Genomic DNA, 24,808 nt, shown 5'->3' with positions numbered 1-24,808 from the left:
GTGTATACAGTGGAGAGCAAATTGGAAAAATAGTTCTATTTATCCTTTTCCTTCCCCCAGTAGAAATAAAACAATTCTTTACAAAAAAAAAAAAAGACAGTGGGCATGTGGGCTAATGTGCTAGCTTTGCAGCATTTCCTGAGCCCTGCCTGGAGCGTGTACACACACATACATATATGCACACGTGTATATACTCGACATTTTTTCTTCATGCAGTGAAATAGGGCATTGTTCCCCTTATGGATTCTTTTAAGTGTGTTTTTTTCTTCCTTCAGAACAAATGATACCAATATTCTGGAAAAGAAAATAGGTACTATATTTTAGGGTCAGAAAGAGGAATGCAATTAATAGGGATATTTTAAACATGTTTTCAGTATATTCAAATATCTACCAAATCCTAGTTTTTCCTCTCTAATGGGAATATTCAACTCTACATAGAGGAATTGCCTGGCTTGAATGGTTATTTTACATAATCTTTAATTCACTTGTTGACTTAAGGCTTTATCATCATCAAAATAAAAGTCATTTAAGTGCTGGAATCGTGGCTCAGTGGTAGAGCACTTGCATCACATATGTGAGGCACTGAATTTGAATCTCAGCACCACATATAAGTAAACAAATAAAATAAAGTTCCATCAACAACCAAAACTTTTAAAAGAACATTTTTAGAAAGTCATGTAATGATGCTCATATGCAAATCTCTTTTCTTCAAGCTCACCCAGGTTATTTCAGGAGGGGAATGGCTGGCTTTGATGCAGTATACATGTCAATGTAATTTTAATCTTCATTGGCATCTTTCTAAAAGGATTACTTCTACTAAACTAGGGCTCTGCTGATGGCAGTGGTAAATTGATAGCAATTGTACATTTGAATATCATCATTGATAGTGTGCGCTTAATCTGATCAGTGGGAAAAGGAAGACAATCAGTTTACAAGGAAGGATAAAACCAAATGTCCATCAGAATATCCACATAGCCCAACGATTTCTATCAATCCCCAGTATGGTCAGGATGCTACCTAACTATACCAATAATCAACATTTCACTAGGAAGTGCACTGCTAGAGAGGGTTACAATATTGGAGCAATTTATTGTCAGGTGATTCAAAATGAGAGAACATAAAAATCCAAGCTTTCCTAAGATCATTTATCTGAGAGGAAAAATATGTACTGGTAATATCCAGTACCAGGAGACACTTTAGATCCAGATTTGAAGTTAAAGTCATCTTTAGTGAGATGTTTCTTTCTGAAGGTGAACACAGTTCCTGCCCTCCTGCCCACAGTTAGCTGTGCCTCTTTTCACAGTTCCCCAACATTTTGGACATATGGTACCACTCATCGTGCTTCTCACATTTGTGTTTTTATTATTTACTTCTCTTTTCCCTCCACTTAAGGCCAGAGATAGTCACTGAAGAGGCAGTAGACTAGTCTTAAGAACATGGGATCTGAAGTCAGAGTACATGAATTTGAATCCTGATTCTGCCCCTTCCTACCTGACCACATTCATTACCCTTTCTTTGCCTCAACTTATTCATATATAAAGTGGGGATAAGCTCATAATGTTGTTGTAAATATTAAATGAATAAATAAGGATACAATAGTTCCTGGGATAAAGTTACTGCTCAATAGATTACAGCTGTTAGTACCTTGGCATCCTTCAGGTCTTAGCTCTGTACTTGGGCAGTAGTTGCTGGTAAATCTTGAAAGAATTAGCAAACAAGTGAACAGTGAACAAATGGCCTGGGTCAAAAGTATTTAACTTCTCTTGCTCCACATCTCTTCTCAAAAATGGGATCCTTAGCTGAGCATCCAAGCCTCTGTTATGAAATCAGGTTCTAAAATTGCTGGAGACCGTCGGTGGTTGCAAGAGAAGTTACAAAATAAGTTCAATCAGTTGATTGCACTTTTAGCTGTCTGTCAGAAGGGAAAAGTGAGAGCAAATTAGGATGGATACTGGAGAAACCCCTGATTGCAAAAGGATAGTCATGGGCTTCCAACCATGGAAGTAAATATACTGTGTGTAATATTTTTTCTCTTATTTTGGCTGAACTCAAGCTTCCTGTAGCTGAAAGCAGATGGCACAAAAAAGCTTACAGTGTGGAAAGCCAGCTTTCCTTATATGAAAAGAACTGAGCGAATGGGGAGTGCTTTCACTTTTTGTCTCTGCTAAGTAATAATGGAGATAAAGGCCTAGAAGTGTCCTTTGGGTCTAATGTCATTGCAAAGGCCTGGATTACCTGTTTTAGACCACATCCTAGTGCCAAACTATTTCCGAGAGCTGGGAAACCCCAGAACAAGAGTAAGCAGTGATTTGTGATCATTTGATTTTGGTGAGAAAATTAGCAATGTGTTCTTTTTAAGTATAGCCAAAAGAGGTTATTATTAAAAATGTTATGAATTTTTAACTCATAACAACGTATAAATCATCTCTATTCTTGTTTATTTCATAATTTCCTTTTGTTAAAGAAAGGAAGACAACACAACTGAATTGAGAAAATGCTATATCTCATCTTTTTCAGTTACCCCAGCCAAGAAATAGCCATATCCAGGCATCACTGTTCAACAACTGAAATTCCAGACCTTGTGCCAAAGAGAAAAGAAGTAGTATTTTAACAGACTGGCCTTGTACACATAAATTATATTGGCTGAGGATTCTTAGTTTAAATACTGGCATTGCCACTTGTGTACTTGCCAGGGAACCACACATACATCACTAAGTCTTTCTAAACCTCATTTTCTTTGCCTCTACAATGGAAATAATGATACTACCTACCTCACATGTTATTTTATTAGAGGAAGTAGTGTTATAATGCCTAAGAAGTTACATATCCAATTATAACCATAGAATTTATTGAATATTGTCACTACTTGAAACCACAGTATTGGCAAAAAAAAAAAATCTAAAGCAGAATGAAGAGTATAAAAACCATCCAGGACATCTACTCAGTTCTCAGGTGGGTCTTGGACTCATCCTTCAGGCTCCCATAGATTCTGGAGAGTAATATTTCCTCCAAATTCTGCAGGTTCTTCTGCACAAATCTTAGGTGTCTTAAAAGAGAGGTGTTAAGACTCTTAACCCCAAGAGAGCACTAAAGATTTTTTCCCATTAACTCCCTGCTTCTTTAAAAATTGAAAATTCTTGATAGGAAATTAGTGGCAACAATGCCATTGGCAAGCAGGAAATCAACTAGTGTTCCTTATGCTTCTTTTGAGCCCTGTGCCATATGCTAAATCATAATGCACATGAGGTCATTTGCAAACACTGTATTCCTTTTCTCAAATCCTGAGTTTAGGTCACCTTATTTCCCAAAACATCTTCGATCCATAAATATTAGATTTTCTGCTTTTGCTTCAAATCCTCCATAATTTTCCCCCAGTTTTTCCATTTAGATTAGTTAGTTCACTGAGCAAGAAATGAAGCCAGTGTTATAGATATTTGCCTCCAAATCTTGGACATTTGTAGCCTGCTATAAATGTTCATCATCAAAACACCTCATTTATGTTTGTTAGCCACTAGTCAGTTCATAAAATAGCAACTGTTCCTTAAAGATCTTCAACTCTTATTGAATAAGACTGAATCAAACTCATTTAGAGAAACTGATGCTTTTGGCAGTTCTGTATGTTCAGTCACCACAGAAGCAACCAATTTGGTAGCTAATAAATGTATTGTATATGTAATGTGTTTTCCACAACATGAATGATAGAATGTTTGGAAAGTGAATGTGACTACCTTGACCCATGTGCTCCAAGTTCATCCAATATGATCTTCCAAGGGCAAAGGCACTTGCTGCCTCCATGTCCAGTTGAGCTTTCTCACTAATGATGTGGTCGTCCTTTTCCCCTTTCCCCTTTCTGTGACCACTTTTTGGTTTAGGTCCCGGGTATAGAAATAGTAGTGTAGTTTTATGACAGTTTGAGAGTTGAGGGAAATCAACCCACCTACCCACCTAGATTGATCAAGTTTCTATTACATTCCTAAAAGCATCTACAGAAGGAAAATCAGTAATCAATTATGGTATTTAACAACCCTTACTGAAAAGAATGTTTTCCTCCTACAGAATGTAAATCTCCACATATTGAAGCTTAAGCTCATTTCCTTATGTTCTTTCCTTATGATCAAGAGAGAAACTGCCACCCCAGCAATCTGCTATTTCTCTTCAAGTTTTCTTGATTAAAGGGCCAAGCAGGTAATCACAGGCCTTGAACTCTCAATGTTGCAGCTGCCATGGCTAATTAAATGGTGAAGAGCTGAACTCATAGTGATGATTAATACCATAAGGGTGGTTTATGGTCTTAATGTTCATAAATTATGACTGAACAATGAAATTTTATGTGGGTTATAGGGTTTTTCTTCTAAAGAATCAGACCTAATCAGTGTTTTCCCAATTGATTTTAGATATAAATTGGAGGCGGCTTCAGTAAATTTTCTAACAAGTATTTAGAGAATGATCTCAGAGGGAGGACATAATGAAGACCATCCCAGTGCAATGCAAACCTAGGGTCCCATGGCTTTTCATTCTGAATGCAAATCTGGAGAGCCAATCAATTTATTAAAAATTGATTCTGGAGACCATTGTTTCTGAAGTTGAACTCCCACAGAGGATTTAACGGGGAAAGACTCTTTGGGAGCTAATAAACATGTCAGGTCATGTTACAGGATACATTTGTCACTCTTTTTGTCACTGGAACTCCAGTGTGACATTGACAGGATTTCCTCGAATTGCATTTTTCTTCCTGCATGGAGTTAAGTGGCATAAACCTATTCTAATGGCTTTTCTCTAATCTCCTCATTTATATTTCTATCCAGTTGTTTCTCTGGGCTTTTGGACATAATTGGATAGACCGCAAAAGGTACTACTTGTTCTTCATTTCTTAAAGAACTCCTCCTACTGCCTTACTCAGTGAATAAAGAGGTCCCAGCATTGCTTCACTCCCAATGCACTTGAACCTTCTTCCATTGCCTCCCTTTGAGCTCATCATCAGTCCTTGACCTGGGAACTGGACACTGAGAGGCTTTGATGAACTGTTAGTGGATATAGAGAGCAAACTGGCAAGTGGCTCAGATTATGTTTAGCTTCATGAAGGAAACGTGTTTGAAATCCCTCATTTTCAGAGTTTCAGAAATACAGCCAATTTCTTCTTGCTCCAAAGGTACTGAAACTGCTCCTGATTAGGCTGTCTGAATACTCTCGTTTTTACTCATCACAGTCACATCTGTTTGGGTTTCTGTCTCTCCCCTGGAGATGCCTCTTGAGAGCAGGTCCCCTTCGTTTCTTATGGCTCATCTGTGGCCTGCCAAGAGAGATTGGCAGAGAATGATCAGCATTCTATGCTCTGATAACTCACATAACTCTTTGAAAGGGATGCTAAAACCTGATTCTCAAGAGAAGCCATGAGGAATGGAACTAAAGGAACTTTGGTGTTTTTCTTTGGAATCCAATTTAGATTTTATGGTTTGGTGGGGGGCAGTGTAAAGGGAATGGAGGGATGGGGAACATAAAGAGAGGAAGATAAAGAGGTAGGAGAAACAGAGCAAATGAAAAATAATCACAGACTCCAAGAGCCAAAAGAACTTTAAGAAACAGCTCATCTAGAGGTTTTTGAACATTTTATTTTCAGTAATGGGATCATTTTTATTTTTTTATAACAAATCATACAATGAGCCACAGTGTATAGAACAGATGAAAGCAGAAGTGCTATGGTTGAAACACTGGTGAGGAAACATAGATCATGTCCATGTACTTTTAGGGTGCTGCAGAATAGAATTTGAAAACCACCTATAGTATCGAAGCTTTGCTTTCAGTATGGGAAGACTGAGACCCCCAACAGGAGAAATGACATATCCAAGGTCACACAGTCAGTCAGTGGCAGAGATAGGATTAAAATATATGCCTCCTGCAAGCAAGTCTAGATCTCTTTGGGAGTGGAATTGGAGAAAGGGGCTAAGAATACATTCTTCTTGATCATGATCAAGGAGAGAGCTTGGTGGACAGTGCAATGTGGGGAAGGAGGTCTAGACAGAAGGAACAAAGGAGAGTAGACTTATCCAGTCTCAAGGAGTTGGAAGCTCATAGGTGAAACAGCACTGAAACTCTAAATCTGGAGGAGATCCAGAAGTTCCATAGCAGAATTGTTAGGAATAAAGCAAGACAGGAGAAAAAGCATTTTGCAAATAGGTGTCAAGAGAGAATTCTTTATTCTTCCACTAAAATGTCATTCTCTTGGTCTGAGATGGCAATGGGGAGGAAAGGGAAGGCAAAATGGACTTCTCTGGGCTGGGCAACACTTCTGTCTTTCAGTATGCCTTCCTGAGATGGATAGGACTTTGGTCCAGTTCCTCTTTGAGGATTTAAGAGTGTGTTTCACACTCATATCTGAGTTACTAAGCACCTGGGAAACAGGAATGAGAGGAAAGTACACACTATCTGCTTCATTAATAGATAAGCTGATTATATGTCTTGGATAGAAGCAAGTTGAAAATGGTCTTGCTTCAATTTCTGTTTTGGATTGAAGTCACCCTGTAGTCACAGGGCTGAGTTCTTGTAGTGAAGGAGACAGGAGAATACAGGTGGACTAAAGGCAGACAGGCACAGAACGTTAGGCCTCCATTTATTTTCCTATCCATGGGGATGAAAGGTGGGCTATAAAAAGGGGACTGAAAAAAAGGGGACTGGCAAGAGGTAAGTCTGGTTCCCTCCTACTGCTCAATTTTCAGGATTATAAAAGTCAATTGAGGAGAGGCCCATCGATGGGTACTAAGCTCCAGCTGAACAGGAGCAAGAAGTTTTAGTGTGCTATTGCCCAGCAGGGTGACAATAGATAACAAAAATTGAAGAAGCTAGAAGAAAGGATTTTGAATATTTTCATAGTAAAAAAATTATAAATATTTGAGGAAATCTGTCTACCCTGATTTGAACAGACATCAAAGAGTGCCCCATTAATGTGTACAGTTGTTGTGTTTTTGTGCAGCAGTTAAAAATTCAATATGAAATAATTGGGGAGGGGGACTTAGGGCAAGAAAGGCTCTATAAACACCTGTAGAACCAGTATGCTGTCAGCTCTGGCCCAGTAGCTCCGTGAGCTTATGGTATAGAGTTTAATTCTCTGTCAGAGAAAGCTGCAGATGCATTGACACATTTGTGTTTGCAATTTTGTAATAATAAGTGCCTCCCTGTCCCCGAAAATATATTCCTGAAGTTTTCTCTGGGTCTGTTTTTCTGTAATATCCACCTGAGTGCCATACTAGCGATTCTACAAGCCTCCGGAAACTATCTTATGGATGGTGTTTGAACAAATGGTGAGAGCTCTCTCAGAAGAGGAGTGGAGGGAAAAAGAATAGGAGAGCCTCCTCATTTTCTCAATGCCATTCCCTCATTCTTTCCAGGTCCCTACCTTTCCTGAATTCAAACTTTGTCCTTCTTTAGCTTTTTCATGCCTTTTCTGGCTTCGGATTCCAAGAAAGAAGCAAGAGTACAAACAGGCAGCATGAGCAAGGACCTCTTTAACTGTGCATCCACACTCCAAGAATTTGATCCTGGTCAAAACTTCTGACCCCTCTTTTGGTGAGGTTAGTTCCCTTCCTGGAATTTAACAAACAATTGCCTACATTCAGAGCCGGGAAACATCTCCTTCCCTTCAGAATCGACATAAGTTGATATAGGTCAGTCATTCATCTATTATTTTCAAAACATTCCTACTGAGCATTAGACTATATGACAAGATCTGTGATAGGAGATGGGGAACATAGTAGTGAACAAGACCTAGTCTCAACTGACAAGGCATTCAAGGTCCACTGGGGCAGACCAGGTTTTTTTTACCCTTATGAATTCAAGTCTGAAGTGTCCTTTTCTTTGGGGAAAGCTGCAAACATAAAGAAATAGGCAGGGGATTTCAGACCCTTTGAAATCACTCTCCTGTAACTGTCCATCTCAGCTTCTGCAGCTTTCACTCGAGCTTTCCTTGCAGACAGGCAGCACGATGATGCTTCTGATGGAGCAAGAGACATTTCAGTATTAGGGAGGAGAAGAAGGGAAGGTAGCAGCAACAGCCCCTGCGAAGCAAGAGAATCTACAGAGGGCCCAGGTGATTCAGCTCTGATGGGCTAAGAAGCTTGAAAGAGCTTTGAAAGAGCTTCCGCCTTGCTGAGTCTGAGCTTGTTGGGAGGTCAGGCAAGAAAAAGGACTGGAGTCTTGGGGATAAACTGCGCATTTGTTTTTGCATCTACCTCAATTCTGAAAAGATCTGGAAAGGAGGAGGAAGGAGTCCAGTAAAGAAAGTGTAGGAGTGTAGTGGCAGCTCCACGATAGAGCAGTCCTTCTGTTTGGCCTCAGAAATCAAGTAAAATCGTAAAACATTTGTGTGTGTTTGAAGGTAGAGATGTCGACGGACCGTTGTCTCTCCTGCATCCTTGGCCTAAAACCCCCTCTTTCCACTCTTGTTTACAGCGTAGGACAGAACTTGTGAATAGAGTGAAGCCAGCAAAGAACCACACTGGATTCCTAAATTAGGGGCGGGAGTTGCCTAAATTTGAGGAGCAGATAGAAGGAAGAAATTAGGAGACTGGAGATGGGCCAGAGCTTTAATAAAGACATTTCCCAAACACTGCCTATGGTCCACGACCCAGCTTTCCGGTTGGATCCCAAAGTCGAACCGACAGCTGAGGGGGCACAGAGGAAAACCAGGGTTCGGACCGCACAAATTGGTATGAAATGAAAAGTCAGCAAAAACCACTGGGTGGCAGCGTGGTGTACGGACGGGCGCAGCGCTGCAGTTCCTGCTACTGCTGCTGCTGCTGCTGCCGCGGGGGCTGAGCCCGTCTGGGAGCCCTGGCCTCCTCTCCTGAATGGCTACAAGTGTCGCCATGCAAAATACCTCAGTGGGGGTGGGGGCGTTGGTGAGCCTGAGGCTGGGGCTGGGGGTCTGCTGAACTTCCAGGGACTCCAGCCCGTGCGCACTCTGGCCCGCTAAGAGTCAAACACTAAAGGAACACCCCCACCCCGCTCCTCCCCGCACCCAATCGCGGAGCAAACCCCCGCTCCTTCAATCCAACTACCTCATCCCGGTGCCTCCTCCATCACTGTTTCCTCCCGAAGCTCCTTTCGGGAAAGGGAGAGGAGAAGGCTTGGGGAGATGGGGCAGAGCCCAAGCCACTACAGGTGTTAGCCCGAGCGGCCCGCCGGGGACTTGGGGGGTGGGGCGGGTGGGGGCGGCGCGGCCCGGAGCCAGCAGGCTCAGCGTCGGGAAGGAGCGAGGGAGGGGCCGCCGAGGGAGGGGGCCGCAGGGAGGCCGTCGCGCTTTTCGGGAGGGTGCCTGCAGCGACTGAATTCCTGTGCTGCGACTGTGCCGCGCCCAGAGCAGCAGCAACAGCGAGGATGCGAGGCCATTACCTGTTTGATCCCAGCCGGGAAGCCGGCACGGGCCAACTTTTCCCGATTATCAGGCCAAGAAGTTGCAAGGACTAGTGGAAGACTCGGAGGGGCCAGGGCCAGGGCGCGCTCCCCCGCGCCGCCTCCCCCCTCCTCGCTCCGGCCCCCGCGCTCCGGGCCTCTCCCGCCCGCGCGCTCTCCCTCCGCCCGCCCGCCTCCCTCCTCCGGCCCCCTCCAGCAGCACAGGGCGGGGGGTGCCGCGAAACTCCGACCCGAGCCACTTGGACTCGCACAGTGTCCTCGGGGCTCTGGGGCCGAGCGCACGCAGTCGCGCAGCTCTGCCTCCGCCTGCCAGTCTCGCCTGCCATCCCGGCCCGGGGCTGTGGCGTCGGCTCGGACCCAGGCAGCCAGCAGCCCGCGCGGGAGCCGGACCACCGCCAGAGGAGCTTGGACGGCATGCTGAGCCCCCTCCTCGGCTGAAGCCCGAGTGCGAAGAAGCCCAGGCGAGCGCAGGCTAAGGAGACCCAGGCGGCGAAGCGCGAGACAGCGGGAGAGCAGCGGAGGAGAAGGAGGAGGAGGCGAACCCGGCGAGGGGCAGCAAAAGAAGTGGTGGTGGTGGGCGTCGTGGCCATGGCGGCGGCTATCGCCAGCTCGCTGATCCGTCAGAAGAGACAAGCCCGCGAGCGCGAGAAATCCAACGCCTGCAAGTGTGTCAGCAGCCCCAGCAAAGGCAAGACCAGCTGCGACAAAAACAAGTTAAATGTCTTTTCCCGGGTCAAACTCTTCGGCTCCAAGAAGAGGCGCAGAAGGAGACCAGGTCGGAAGGGGCTTTAGCAATTTTGGGGTTTCCCCCCCGTACTTTACGAGTGTGGAAGGGGTTGGGGGGCGGACATGGAAGCGTAGGTGAGTTGTCTGTAGCCCACATTGTGCGGCTGAGGCTACCTAGCCGGTGTGCGTTCATGGCAAGGCAAGATTGCTTTCTTGCCTCCTTCGTAACAGTAACGGGCTTGCTGCATTGCAACTGCCCTGGGACAGGCGCAGAGCCTGGGGGCATACCCTGCCCGGGAGGCGCTCAGTCAGCTTCAGACGTGTCACATGTGTGTGTGCATGCCGGGTGGGCTCTGGGAAGGCGTGACCCAGACATGGCTATCGTATGTGTGGCGTGGAAATTGCAGAAGCGGAGCTGGGCAGACACCATTGCCTGCCCTCTCACCCCGGAAAACCCAGGAAATTCCTAGCTTCCTTGATCCCTGCCTGTCAGACCCTTCCCCTACACCTTCCGCCCCCAAGGGATGTGGGCTTCCGCTGTCTAGGCATTCCATTTCTTTGATTACTTTTATGCTTTTCGGGACAGACTTGACTTGTGGTGCAGCTTTCAAATGTTTGCGGGAGGGGAGGTAGGATTTTTTAGAACCTTGCGACAGAGAGCTTAGTGATCTGGTTAGACTAGTAAAACTGTGGTTACTTGGTATTAAAATGCAAGATCGAAGAGGGAATTTAAACTCATAGCTGGATTGTGGGTCCTTTTGAACCATTTTAATGATAAGAGTAGCGCGACATTCTGGTGACAGGATAATTCAGACAGCTCTAGGTGTCAGGTTGCGTCAAGGTAGACCTTCAGGGGAACAAGCAGTTTGTCATTCTTAACTAACTGAATCTTTTGCAGTATTTTCTTACCCTTTACTAGATAAATATTACCGCAAACCAGACTTACTCATCGATCTGCTATTTCTTTATGTGTTCTACACACCCTTGAATGGAAATGCAGGCATTTATCTTCTGTTTGCACAAAGTTTGTAATGCGTTAGCTGTAAATTAGGCTAGTTTTAAAGAGGCTTAAGCAGTTGCAAAGCATGATTATGTGGCTAGAATAATCATGTAAATATTTCAGCGCAGGTGTCTGTATTCAATAAAAGCAAATTTCAGATAACATGGCTGTTATTGGTAAATTGGGCTCTTGATTAATCTATGGTGATTCATAATTGAAAATTATTTTAATTAAGGACCCATGTTTTGGGTAATCATATTTCTGATATTAAATCTGAAAATAAGTATGAACTAATTTTCTTTCCTCCCCATCAACAAAAACCTGCTCTTCTCACATCCATTTTCCTTAACAGTAATTAATATGATAGGGCATGATGATGGTTGTTTTATCTCCCCCTCCCAATTTTGTATGGAAGCATCAGTTTTCTTACTACAGATTCTTTAATGGGTTCCAGGTTATTTTTGCATTTTAACATTCTTAGAATAAAGGGGATTATTTATTCAAATTATGGTAATTCTGAAGGAAACCTTCGCTAGAGGGTTTTTGTCCCCTGGTTGGCAAACAACTCTAAATCATCCTATACTTCTTTTCCTTGCATATGAAAAGTGGCACATTGTTAAAAATGCAGAATATACCATTTGCCAATCCATTCAAATGTTCAGAGTAAGCCAAAGGACAAGCTATAAGAAACTGTGGATGCTGTCAGAAGCTTTAGGGCTTTATCAATGTTCCAGTGTTCTGAGGTAGAAATGAAATGTTTCTTCAGTGGAGAAACATGGAGATTTAGTCTGAAACTTGCAATTTGTTTTCTTTCTTCCAAAGGATTCTTTAAACACATAATTTGACCTTTTGCACTAGAATTTGTAACCGAGATTAGAATTTCGAATTGAGTCTTTTCAGCTACATACGCATGATATCAATTGATCCAAACCATCGTTCTCTTTGCAGAGCCTCAGCTTAAGGGTATAGTTACCAAACTATACAGCCGACAAGGCTACCACTTGCAACTGCAGGCAGATGGAACCATTGATGGCACCAAAGACGAGGACAGCACTTACAGTAAGTGACCACTAAATAAAAAGTATAATATGCCAGCATATTGTTGACTTTGTGTTTGTTTTATTTACTTTTTCAGCAAAGAAGTCTTGCTAAATCCTTAAGTGAATGTAAAATATGATCACACCACATAATCCTGTTTACACAGGTTCACCTACAGGAAGTCGAACATGAAAATATCTAAAATACTGAACTTGAGCAAATAATGTTGACACCATCTGAAGAATGATCCAAATGTCATCTCCATGGTAATCTAGATAGATTTATGGCTGTCCTTTAGATTTTATTACTTTTTTCCCCACAGAAAATTGACTCACCCACACACTGATCCTGAAATAGCATGTTATCTCTACTCTTAAGAACTGGTCTTATCCCAAGAGACAGGAGTGGTTTCATACCATGAGAATTCATCATTTTAGGTTTTTCCCTCCTGCTCCCCCTTCCACACACACACACCGATAAGCCTGAGACTAATTGGGACTTTAATGTGGAGATACCTCCACAGGTGGTTAAAGGATTTCTTTTAGTGCTTTATTATTAACCATGGTTTAAGTAAAGACCAAGCTGGAGACCATAGTGGTGAACCTAAAAGAAAGCACATCAAAAATAATACCCATTTCATTTCTAATTAATAAAAAAGGTAATTTCAAGATGTTATATAACCTTTGATCATGTATGTTTGATTTATTTACTTAAAATAATAAAAACATAAGCACATAATGCAGGCTTCTCTTCTGTATTGATAATTGATATTTTCTTATAGTTTGCAGATTTTCGCAGACCTATTAAATGCTCCATACAGCTAAAACACTTGGTTCTCATGATTCATTCTCTGTTCCCCAATTTGTTTTGAATTTTCCTCAGACTTTGATAATGTCCAGAAATATTCCCATTGTCAGCTGAGAAAACAGCCAAAGAAAGAAGGCCTTTCTCCTAAGGAATACTCTGCAGCTTTTGAAGAATTTGTGTGGTTATAGACAGCAAAGCCATAGACAGCAAAGTCACAGACAGGGGTCCTGATGTTAAGGATTAAAAAGTTTCACACCTTTTAGGAACGCTTCCAGGACTGATGGCAAACCTGTGACCTCAAGAGGAAGTCACCTTTGATTACCCTTGAAGAAAGCTCTGTTGGTTCTTAGGATAAAGAATCTCCATACTAAATGACTCTTCCCTGTTTTGCAAAATGCTGATACTGTTGTGATATTAAAGTTTTATAATGAATCTTAGTTTCACTTTTATGCATACTCTTCTACTTAAGGTGATTAGTTAAGTGTAACTGGAGGCCTTTACTATTATCAAATTAACAGACATTAGTACTGTAATAAACTATTCCCCCAAATTATGTGTACAGATTAGTGTTTAGGTAAGAAATTAAGGGTTGTAAGCTGCTCTGTTTTCCAGGGTGCTTCAGGAAAGTAGGTCTTTTGGGCACTATTAAAGGGAAGCTCATGATTATCTACCAATGAGCCCTTCCCAATAAAGTTTTCTCCCACCTATTTTTAATGTCTTCTCCAGGTCCAAATCAGAGAAGAAATATTTTGGATCCAGTGTTCACATGTGTTTCCTGAAAAGGAATTTTTTTTAAAATAGATGATTCATTATGCTGTGTCTTACTAGCAGCTCTATGCCAAACTCATCAAGATCACACTCTATGTAAGCTTTTTAGGATATACATACCTCATGTGCACACACACACAGACAAGGCTCTGATTCTTAACTATGGATCTTTAAATCTTGTAGTGGGTTTTACTCTTCCATCCCTACATCTGCATAGCTCCTAGCCTTTGGTTTTCTTATAACTCTTGACTGGTAAGTGTGGCATTTTCATATATTACTGATATTGGAAGACTTTTAGATAACATAGCCTGATAATGAGAATCTGTGTTTAGGCAGATTAAGGCAAAAACAGGTAAGTCAACAAAAGGTAAGTAATAATATCTCTAATGTGATGCATACTGATGGAAGTTATCTCAAAGGAAATAGCACTTCAGTGGGACTTGACTATCTAGCCTTGTTGCTGAGTAACCAGGTGCTAGAGAGCTAACTTAGCTTCCCCATTGAGAATATCATGCAGTATAAGCCATCATGAAATAGGAGTATTTAATGTCTGAACTGATCTGTCACAATGGAAATCTTGCCATCCATTTTTACTTTTTTTCCTTCTAAAATAAGCAATTTTCCTGGCATTAAGTTTTTTCTTTTTGTACTGGGGATTGGACTCAGGGGCACTTAACCACTGAACCACATCCCCAGTCCTTTTCATTTTTTTATTTTGAAACAGGGTCTTGCTAAGTTGCTGAGGCTGTCTGAACTTGCATCCCTCCTGCCTTAGCATCCCGAGCCTTTGAGATTACAGGCATTCTTGGCACTAATTTTTAACTAATTATTTAAATGAGTGGAACAAGAATACAAGTTTGATTTTTTCAACTACCACTCATTTGTAGAGTATTTCCTAAATACATATTCCAGTATTACATTTATGTTTTTCTTTTCCTAATTTTCTTTTTTATCATAATTTTCTCATTTAGTTCAATTTAATTGATTTTATATTATTTTAATTCTGATATGGGAAGCAAGATCATGATAAAACAAATCATTTCATGTTTACCCAGACATATTCATTCCTAGAAGCATGTTTGATATTACACATTTAAGCCTACCTTATGTAGATTTATTACAATGGTAAATGTCAGTCCAAGGAAATTTCATCATGAGCAAATCAGCCATTATAAATTATGTATTTTCCCCTGAAAAGGAAAAGACGATGGGCATTTCATGACTATGATACAATGAAGGCTATTTTTAAAGGATAGTTTGCCCTTTCTCTTCAAACCTGCTATAGTACTTCCAACTCAGTGCGTCATGTCTTTCCAATCTACATTAAAATATGCAATTATTAACTACTGTCTTTGAGAAATGGACTTTAACTATGAAGAAGCATGACTTCACTGTTATCTTCTGCAAACATTAAGTGCTAGCTAGGTGCACAGCTCCAAGAAAATGACCCCTTCAGGGTAGAATGTGTTTTTGAATAAACACAAAAAAAGAACCAAGGAAATTTCTATTTATTAAAAATTTCTTCAAAACTTTAACTGAAAAGGAAAAAGTGATTTTAGACCTTTAATGAATGTGTCTTAGATACACAAATGAAATCAATTGCTTTCTTTTCAAATTGAGAATATCTTCATCCTGACCAAAATAATATCTTAAGTCCTTGAAGAAGTACTTCAGATTTAGAGAAACCAAGGCATATAGGAAGGTAGTGATCCTGTCCAAGCTTATCCCTAATATAATTTCTCTGCATTTCTATGTGGAAAGACTACCCTTTTAGAAACATTTGAAGCCAACTCAGTCTATGAACTGTCTTGAATGTTGAAGCAGAGGAAAAGATCAAACTAGTGTTAGCAGGACTCTAGCACTCGCTGTTCTCTTCAAGTTTTTGTTTTGGAGTACTAGATTTTTTTTCTGTTTTTGTTTTTGAATCAGACTTCATAAAAATTTGTAGTACATAGTGAAATTTTTATTTTCTACTGCATAGTTAATCCCATTATTCAGGTAGAATTGCTGATGTTGTTTGCTTCTCTTCTTCCTCAAGTTGTCCAGTGTTTTATATTTAAGCATTTTATTGCTCCTTAAAACCCAATTCAGAGGGTGATTGTGGAACAAGGCAAAAATCAAATCAATCTCAGTTTCTCTCTCTGTCTCCCTCCTTTTCCCCATCTTTGCTGTTTTAAGCTGCATCAAGAGAGCTAAAAATGGTTTAGAATATTGTCAAATATGATGTTCTAGAAACAATTCTGAATTTAATTTATAGTTCTACATCATCAATTAGTATGACCAAACTCATTTTCGGACATAGCTTGGTGTTACCATTGGCAAGCAGTAGGTAGTGATTAAGGCTTTCAAACCAAACCCAAAAGAATGCTTTTGTTTGCTTTTTTTTTTTAAGATATGGAACATTTTAAACTATGGACTTTTATATTGTGGAATTGTGATCTATTACTTCCCCAAAACATGCTATGTTTTCACCATACAGTTTGCTATCAATCCACAAATGTGTATTGAACACCTTGCTGTGAGCAAGACATGGTCAATAGAGATATGACATGTAGATGACATTCCTGAAGATATCAGACTGCTTGCCTGTGCATTGCATTGTCAACTATAACATGAGATCCTTGCTTGCAATCTGTGCAATTACTTTCCTTTACCTCACATAACAGAAGGGCACAGCTTTTAATATGATGAGCATTGAATAAAGTGCCATCAGTGGCATGTGGTAGGAACACTTGTATTTTGAACTGTACAATATGTCCTAGCTCCTTTTTGGTAACACCATGGTTTTAAGGGAAAGATACACTGTAGACTCACCAAGGAATACTTAGTTCCTCATTAATATTTTTTCATCCATATTACCCCACCTACTGCGGCAGCATATATATGCACAGAGAAAAGTGATCCCCCAAAACCTGTTCTTACCCATGAATTGACTTCTTTACATTCTTGTTCACAAAAATAACAGACTGGTTCATCATCCTTGAGAAAATTACAAAACAAGGCAAAAATCACCAACATTGGTCTATGACTCCTGAGTGAAAGGTGCATAGGCTATTTTCAAAAGATGTGTGTGGCAAGCACTACGTTTTAAAAATGTACTGTTTTATTTTTATTCACAGTGTGGGAGGGAGTAGACAGCTGGTAGTGGGAGGACACCCACTGGTTGTCTCCAGTGAGTGGTGTGTGGTTGTGAGGAGAGCCTGGGTGTAAGTTTCACGCAATGAGACCTTCAGATGGGGGCAATGAAGGCCTCATTGGCACTGATTGGCTGCCACTTGCAACTCTTCTGCAGAAAAAAAATTAAAATAATAAAATATACCTCTCTTAAATTCATTGTTTTTATTCCTTGAACCTTTGCTCTTAGAGACTAAAAGTTAGGAGCCCTCTCAACTCTATCTTGGAAAATGTCAGTTCTTTAAGAAATACTACTCTGGGAACATAGGACTGCAAAATGACTTTTACACAAGACCTAGATTTATTTGGGGGTTTTTCCAATGAAAATCATAGATAACTTAGATGAGGAGTTTGGACTAGTATTTAAAAGTCTAAGAATTTCTCCCCAACTGGTAGATATTAACTGTGTCTTTGTAGATTTCAGCAACTATCTGGGGGAGCAGTTTTAAACCTTACTTTGTGGAGGATGACACTTTTTTAATATATAGACAAATTCCTGGAACTAGATATCCCCAAGAAGCATCAAGATTCCCCACCTCTGATAGTGTAAAACCCATAGAATTGGGACCAAAGTCTTCTATTTCCCCTAGTATCTGAGAATGTATAGTTATACTCCCTGTTAAGTGACTGTAACCATAAATCAAGCATACTGAAAGATAAAATGACTATCTGTCTGTATCCAGTTATCCATCTTCACCAAGTTCACACTACCTTTGAAGAACAAGTTAGTTCTGCTAGAAATATTAAAACTATGAAATCCAGAATATTAATGTTGTTTTCACATTCTTTTATTTTCAGCTCTGTTTAACCTCATCCCTGTGGGTCTTCGAGTGGTGGCTATTCAAGGAGTTCAAACCAAGCTGTATTTGGCAATGAACAGTGAGGGATACTTGTACACCTCGGTAAGCCTCTGATTTTGCATGTTTTGACTATTCTAGTTTTCATCTGATATGAAAGAAAATATGCTATGTATGTGTGTTAGTCAGTTTTCCATCACTGTGACAAAATACCTGAGAAAAACAACATAAGGAGGAAAGATTTATTTTGGCTCACGGTTTCAGAGGTTTCAGTCTGTGGTCTTTTGGCTCTGTAGTTTCTAGGCCTTTAATAAGGCAAACACCATGGCAGGGAGGGTGTGGCAGAGCAAAGCTGCTTGCTTCATTGTGGCCAGAAAGCAGAGGGGGAAAGAGAAAGAGAGACAGAGAGACAGAGAGAGGTGTGCAGGCAGACAGACAGAAAATAGGGGTAAGGCATAGTCCTCAGGGTCACATGCCTAAGAACCTACTTCCTCCCACTAAGCACCAACTCCTAAGTTTCCACCAATTCCCAATAGTCTTTTAAATTATGAACCCATCAAGGGGTTAATCAGGTTAGAACCCTAATTCTATCACCTTCCAAAGACCAAATCTCTGAACTTCTATCTTGGTGATGAAACCACATGAGCTTTGGGGAGATACTTCAGGTCCAAACCATAATAATGTGTTGTTAATGCAGATTTCTGTGATGAGATGAAGAGTGTTCTTGATGGAAATATGTAATTGGAAGGATAAATTAGTTTTCCTGTGAACATTATATCTCTTATTGATTAATCAATATGAAGCTAACATGTTTAGTATAAAATTAAAGATTCACTGGAAAGTTGTGTATACAGTGTCATTTGGGTTACCGGCATAAAATGATCTCTCTTGCTTTGCTGCTTTAGAAAACAAAACCATTTCTTAATGCAGTTAAACATATTTATCCATGTTTACTCCTAAAATAATTAATGAGATCTCTCCCTCAGATCAACTCTAGGACACAAAGATCAGTTCTAGAAATGCTTCTAGAGTTCCATTGTTAACTGTTCAATTAGTACATGATTGTTGTCTGCCTATACTTACTTTAAATTTTATCAATTATTATTTCAATTGTATAAAGTTATGGGATACAATATAATTCAATATATGTATACAATCTATAATGCTCTAATTGGGATAATAAACATTTCCATTTCCTTAACCATTTAAAATTTTCTGATTAACGCATAATAACTGTACATATTTACAGGATATGGTGTACTCTTTCTATGTGTGTATTTAATATGTACCGATTAAAGCAGGGTGATTTGTACGTCTATCTCAGACATTATTCTGTGTTTGGAGTCTTTGAGTTCCTCTCTTTTTATTCATAAAACAAATATTTTAAGCATCATTTTCTGTCAAGCACAGTTCAACCTCTCCTTACATACAAATTCCTGCTTGCCTTTTTCTTACCAGTTTGGAGTGAAAAATGGAAATTTTTTAGGTGAATTTATAAGAATATAGGCTAGAATTCAATGAGGAACATAGGACCAAATTAAACTTTTTAACAAATTTTTGACATTTAAATGTGAGGCAAAACTGGTATACTACCAGAGTTAGGGTTTCTTTCATATTAGTAGATCTAGTTTTAGATTATAGGAGACATTTAATATATGAATAAGTTTGGCTTTATTTTGAATTCTTACATTTTAATTAAAGAACAGGATATTTAAGAGGGAGAAAATTGTTTGTCAGACTTTCCACCAGTTTGTCCTAATAGAGATTATTATTATGACTATAGACATCTATTCCTCAAACGGCAGGTAAAACACTTATCTATAATCATTCTTCCTCTCTTCTGTTCCCTGAATTTATTTCCAAGCCAGGCACATAGAAAGATTCTTGGAAGATATGGTGGAAATCATGTTTTAATCCCGTTTCTGAGAGGCCAGCATAGGAAAGAGGGGAGAAAAGAGTAAGTCCAGAAAGGGCTTAATTATTTGACTAGCCCAAGTGGTCCATTTCATGCTATGAGAAAAGTTTTTGATAAAAACATAATTACCAGCACATACTTCAAATCCTGGTCACTACTGGTTTTCCTATCAGGCCATTTCAATCTTCTCATTGCTTAATGAATGTAGGGATTTTATTCCTCTTACTAAATGAAAGATTTGAAAGTATTGTAAACTTCATGAAATATGTCACTTTATTAATATAGTGCTATTATAATCGATGATAAGAAAAGGAATTTACTTTTCAGATTTTTACATTATGGTAAGATAATTTTATAATGAAAGATTTTAAGTAACCTCATTTAGATCAGCAGGACCAGAGGGAAAGTTAGATTTTTAATAAAAGGACACTTTCAAAACTTCTATGCAGGCATGGGAAGGAAATGGAACATAATGGACAGTATCTTGAGAAGGCAAATGCCAGATGGTGTAGGAAATTATTATTGGTAAAGCATTCGGAATTTCACTGGGTTGTAGTCACCATTATGGTGCTGTGATGAGAAGGGTAGAGTAAAAACAGATCTTGCAGTGATACAATTTTTTTAACTCACATTTGTGAAATAATATTTAAGAGTGGGAAACATTATTTTTTTAAAATTTTTTTGTTTTAGTTGTAGATGGACACAATGCCTTTATTTTGTTTATTTTTATGTGGTGCTGAGTATCGAACCCAGTGCCTAACGCATGCTAGGCAAGCGCTCTACCACTGAGCCACAATCCCAGCCCCGGGAAACATTATTTAAATTATGTAATATGTGAGATTCCCCCACTCAAGAAAATGAGAGCATTAGGTATTAAATTTAGGGACCTGATATTGGAAATTTATTGTCTACCCTTCAAATTTACCATTATTCCAGCACAGTGGTAAATGTCAATGTGAGTTCATTTCTAAGAAAGACTTCCAAGCTGGGTACATTCGTGCACACCTGAAATCCCAGTGATTCAGGAACCTGAGGCAGGAAGATTGCAAGTTCAAGACAAGCCTCAGCAACTTAGCAAGACCCTCAACAACTTAGTGAGACCCATCACAACATCACAAAATAAAAACCTAAAAAGGACAGGGGTTGTAGCTCAGCATTAAAGTGCCCATAGGTCAATCCCCAGTACCAAAAAGAAAGAAAGAAAGAATGAAGAGAGAGAGAGAGAGAGAGAGAGAGAGAGAGAGAGAGAGAGAGAGAGAGAGAGAAGAAGAAGAAGAAGAAGAAGAAGAAGGAGGAGGAGGAGGAGGAGAAGGAGGAGGTGGGGAAGTAGGAGAGGGAGGAGGGAGGAAGAGAAAGAGAGAGAAAGAAAGAAAAGAGAGAGAAGAAAGCAAGAAAGAAAAGAGAGAGAGAGAAGAAAGAAAGAAAGAAAGAAAGAAAGAAAGAAAGAAAGAAAGAAAGAAAGAAAGAAAAGAAAGAAAGAAAGAAAGAACAGATAGATACACTGGCTTCCCAGAGGAATCAGCACTGTAGATTTGTGAGTTTTTCCTTTTTATAATGTACAGGATACTAGCAAAATGTGTGGAACATTCTGTATACATTTCCTATTTAGGAAAAGGAGCAGTAAGTAATCATTTCCAATAAAGGAAAAAAAAACGTTTTTATTAAGGAGGAAATATGCCTGCTTGATGAAGCAGAAATTTATATGGAAGAAAATATTCAAATTATTCTATCCAAGAAAGAAATTCAGATCTTCTCCATGATAAATGTTCCTGTTGTACCCATGACTTGTTATTGATTATGACTTAGAGTCCCTATACCATGTCAATCACCATCTTCAGTGGATACTTCATTTTCTTCTCATTTTATTTAAAATGTGATACCCCAAGTCTATTAAATAGAGTTCTGTCCTAATGACTTCAACAACTTACATCGTCAACACCAAAAAGCTCAGGGAAATGTCATGCTTCATCAAGAAGTGAATGCAACCAAAAATAAAGCTTGCTCTTCCCTTGCATGGAACCTTGGCACTTCTACCACAGACAATACCACATGCAGTTTTGTTATCTACCTTTTAACAAAGAGATAATAGGACAGGACAGTGACCTAAGAAGAAAGCAAAAATAGCAAAGGAAGCAAGGGGCTACTGGTGTGGGTAAGCAAAAAAATACTGTTAGGAAGTTATTGCAAATAATCTTGGTGAGGAATGACTAGGATCTACCTTAAAGCAGCTGCAGTGGAAATGACTAAAGGAGACTGACTGCTGAGATTTTTTTGTAGGTAAAATCATGAGGATGTGTTGACTAATTATATTTGGAAAGAAAGTAGGATCACCTACTGAACAACTATGGTTGCCATTCACTGCATGTATGGAAATGAACTATCTACAGGTAGTGACTTTTTAACAAATTTGTACAGTAGGTCTCAGAAGGTAATCAAGGGTCACAATGGAGAGGGAGAATTTGACCTTTGGCATTTGTTTTGATGGTAAAGTTATTAACTAAATGGGAATAAAGGGAGAAGGGCAGATTTGAGGAAGAAGATATTTGGGTACATCTTGCAAAAGATATTTGAAAATGTGGACCTAGCACTTGAGAAAGGGACTTGAGCTTGAGATAAAATTGGAAGATATCATATGTAGGTGGTGCTTGATGCCATGGGAATAGTTGAGAGCATATGTAGCATAAGAAGAGAATAGAATTGTCAAATAATATTAGGAAATACTAGCATGGAAGCAGCCAGCAGAGGAAGAACTAATTATGGCAGATATATTGCAAAAACTAAATGTTGAGAGAGTATTAAAAGAGTCAGTCATGTCAAATGCTTCAGAGAAAACAAAACAAGAACTATGAATTTACCATATGAATGTCTTTGGTGATGAAGACAAGATCACTTTCAGTGAAGTAGTAGGGACACACAAGCCAGACTTCAGAGGGTGGAGGAGGGAAGGGGAGAAGAGGAAGAAGAGGCAGCAAGGAGAGAATTTGTAAGGGAAAGGTTTCAGGAAGGCTTTGAAGGTTCTTTGTTTAATAAGACACATGAATATATTATGCAAAAGAAAGGAGCCAGTAGAGAGGAAGATTGATAGGAAAGAAATAGGAAATGGGATCCTTTATGGGGTATAGCTCCAGAGTAGAAGGGAGGATGATAGAATTAAGAGTATGAGTGAAAAAATTAGGTTAACCTTGAGAAGAAGAGTCACTCCTGTGGTAGAAGGCAAAGAAGATGACAGATGCAGATGTCAATGTTCAGAGTCTGCTGGTGATGGACAAGGAAGTTGAAAGGTTTCCTGACAGACAACTTGCATTTTCCCACTGATGTATAACAAGAGGTCATCTGTGAAAATCAGAAGCATAGGGATAGCATTAGGTGAAGAACAGCTATTTTGGGAAAGGGATAAGGAAAGGATCTAATAACCAGGCATGGAGAAACTTCAGCCATGGACCAAATCCAGGCCACTACCTGTTTTTGTAAATAAAGTTGTATTAGAGGAACACAGTCATAATCATTCATTTACTGTCTATGGCTGCTTTTATGCTGCAGTAGCAAAGTTGAATAGTTGTGACAGAGACCTTATGACCCACAGAACCTAAATTATTTACCAAATAACTTGATCCTTTACCAAAAATGTTTGTTGACTGCTGAACTCTTATTAGACAATAGGTTCTCAACCTTAGTTATCCATGAGAATCACCTAGGAACCTGTAAAATAACGCCATTCTCTGTGCTACACCAAGACCAGTTATATTGGAATATCCGAGGGTAGGATCTATTATCTAAAGCTTCCAGGCTGATGTGTTTATGTAGCCTGTGTTGAAACCACAGATCTGTAGCTAACAAAAATGATTATGGACCGGGATTGAGGACTCCCCCATGAAGTCAGAAACCATGAATTTATATGCACTTCATTTTATCCCAAGTTTCTAATGCCAATATTTTTCTGCTCTTATAAGCAAATTGCTTTTATATTTCTGAGGGACTATTCTTTAGATGATAGAAAATGCTGATCCTTGGAAGATCTTTCTTATTGTATCTCCTGTTTTCTTTCCTGTTTTGCATTTGTTTCTATATCCCTAAATTTCTTTTGAATTCAGGATTGAATTATAAATTGTAAACTATACCCGCTTGTCCATTATAAAGAAACATTGTTTTTGTTGCAGAGATAGCGATTTACTTTCCATGATTAATCTAAAGATTCTTGCACTTCACCCTCCCCTCCCCCCTTTTTTTTTCCTGTTGCCATGGGGGACAGACTTGATGTAGGCTCAAGTGGCAGTGAGAAACCATCTGGGGCACAGAGAATCATAATTAGCCATTATTTCATAACATATTTACTTTCTACCATAATATAACTAAGTCCTTCTGGAACTACAAGGAAATTATTATTCATTGTGCATTGGGAACTTTGTTCTTAACTTTGTAAGAATAGTAAGGAGTTCCACATGAGCCTTTGAGAGTTCTTCAAAACTTCATAGAATAAATATTGAATAATATGAAGCCACTAACAATAATTTTTCAAACCCATTTCAAATATTATAGCATATTATCAGTGTTTCATTTCATTTTATGACTGAGTAATATTCCATTATTGGCTATATCACATTTAGATTATCCTTTATCAGTTGATGGACATTTGGATTGTGTTTCTAGATATCTGCATTGCTGATTCCTCTCATGTCTCACCTGGAAGGAATTCCTTAGAAAACCCATTTCTGACCACCTTATCTAAAGCAGTACACTTATTGTCTATGTTATCCTAATTTATCTTCTTTAAGGCCTTATCTGTTTTATATTGGCATTCATCTATTTATTCTGCATTTTCTTTCACTCCAGTAAACATGTTGGAGCTTTCTGTTATTCACTAGAGCCTTGATGAGTACATGCTATTGGTATCTCAATAAAGGCTTGATGACTGACTTAGACTCAAAAGAGAAGAATAGGTATGGCATTATGATCATTTTTTAAAAATTCTTTTTATTTTTAAATAATTTCAAACTTACAGAAGATCTGCAAGAATAGCACTAGTATAAAGAACACTGTATACCCCTTACTTAGATTCATTTTACCCCATTCGCTTTATCATTTGTTCATTCATTCATTCTATCTATTCATCCATCCTTTCATCCATCCCTCTATTGTATTTTTCTGAGCTATTTCAGAATATGTTGAATCCTAGCATTT

General features: G+C 39.4%; 1 protein-coding gene across 6 annotated transcripts in view; it reads left to right on the top strand.

Annotated features, from left to right (window-relative positions):
* Fgf13 (fibroblast growth factor 13) overlaps positions 1-24,808 on the top strand; it is a 510,261-nt gene that overhangs the window by 428,609 nt on the left and 56,844 nt on the right. For 5 of the 6 annotated variants that reach the window (XM_047536986.1, XM_047536987.1, XM_047536988.1 and 2 more), the window contains 2 exons: positions 12,080-12,190; positions 17,717-17,820. In XM_047536986.1, coding sequence (XP_047392942.1) covers positions 12,080-12,190; positions 17,717-17,820 — 215 coding nt within the window. Of the gene's footprint in view, positions 1-9,317; positions 10,181-12,079; positions 12,191-17,716; positions 17,821-24,808 lie in introns of those variants that run through there. The other variant, XM_047536989.1, reaches the window with a different exon arrangement.

Source organism: Sciurus carolinensis, chromosome X (assembly GCF_902686445.1).
Source record: "Sciurus carolinensis chromosome X, mSciCar1.2, whole genome shotgun sequence".
Taxonomy (NCBI): Eukaryota; Metazoa; Chordata; class Mammalia; order Rodentia; family Sciuridae; genus Sciurus; species Sciurus carolinensis.
This window is presented reverse-complemented; position numbering and strand designations above follow the sequence as displayed.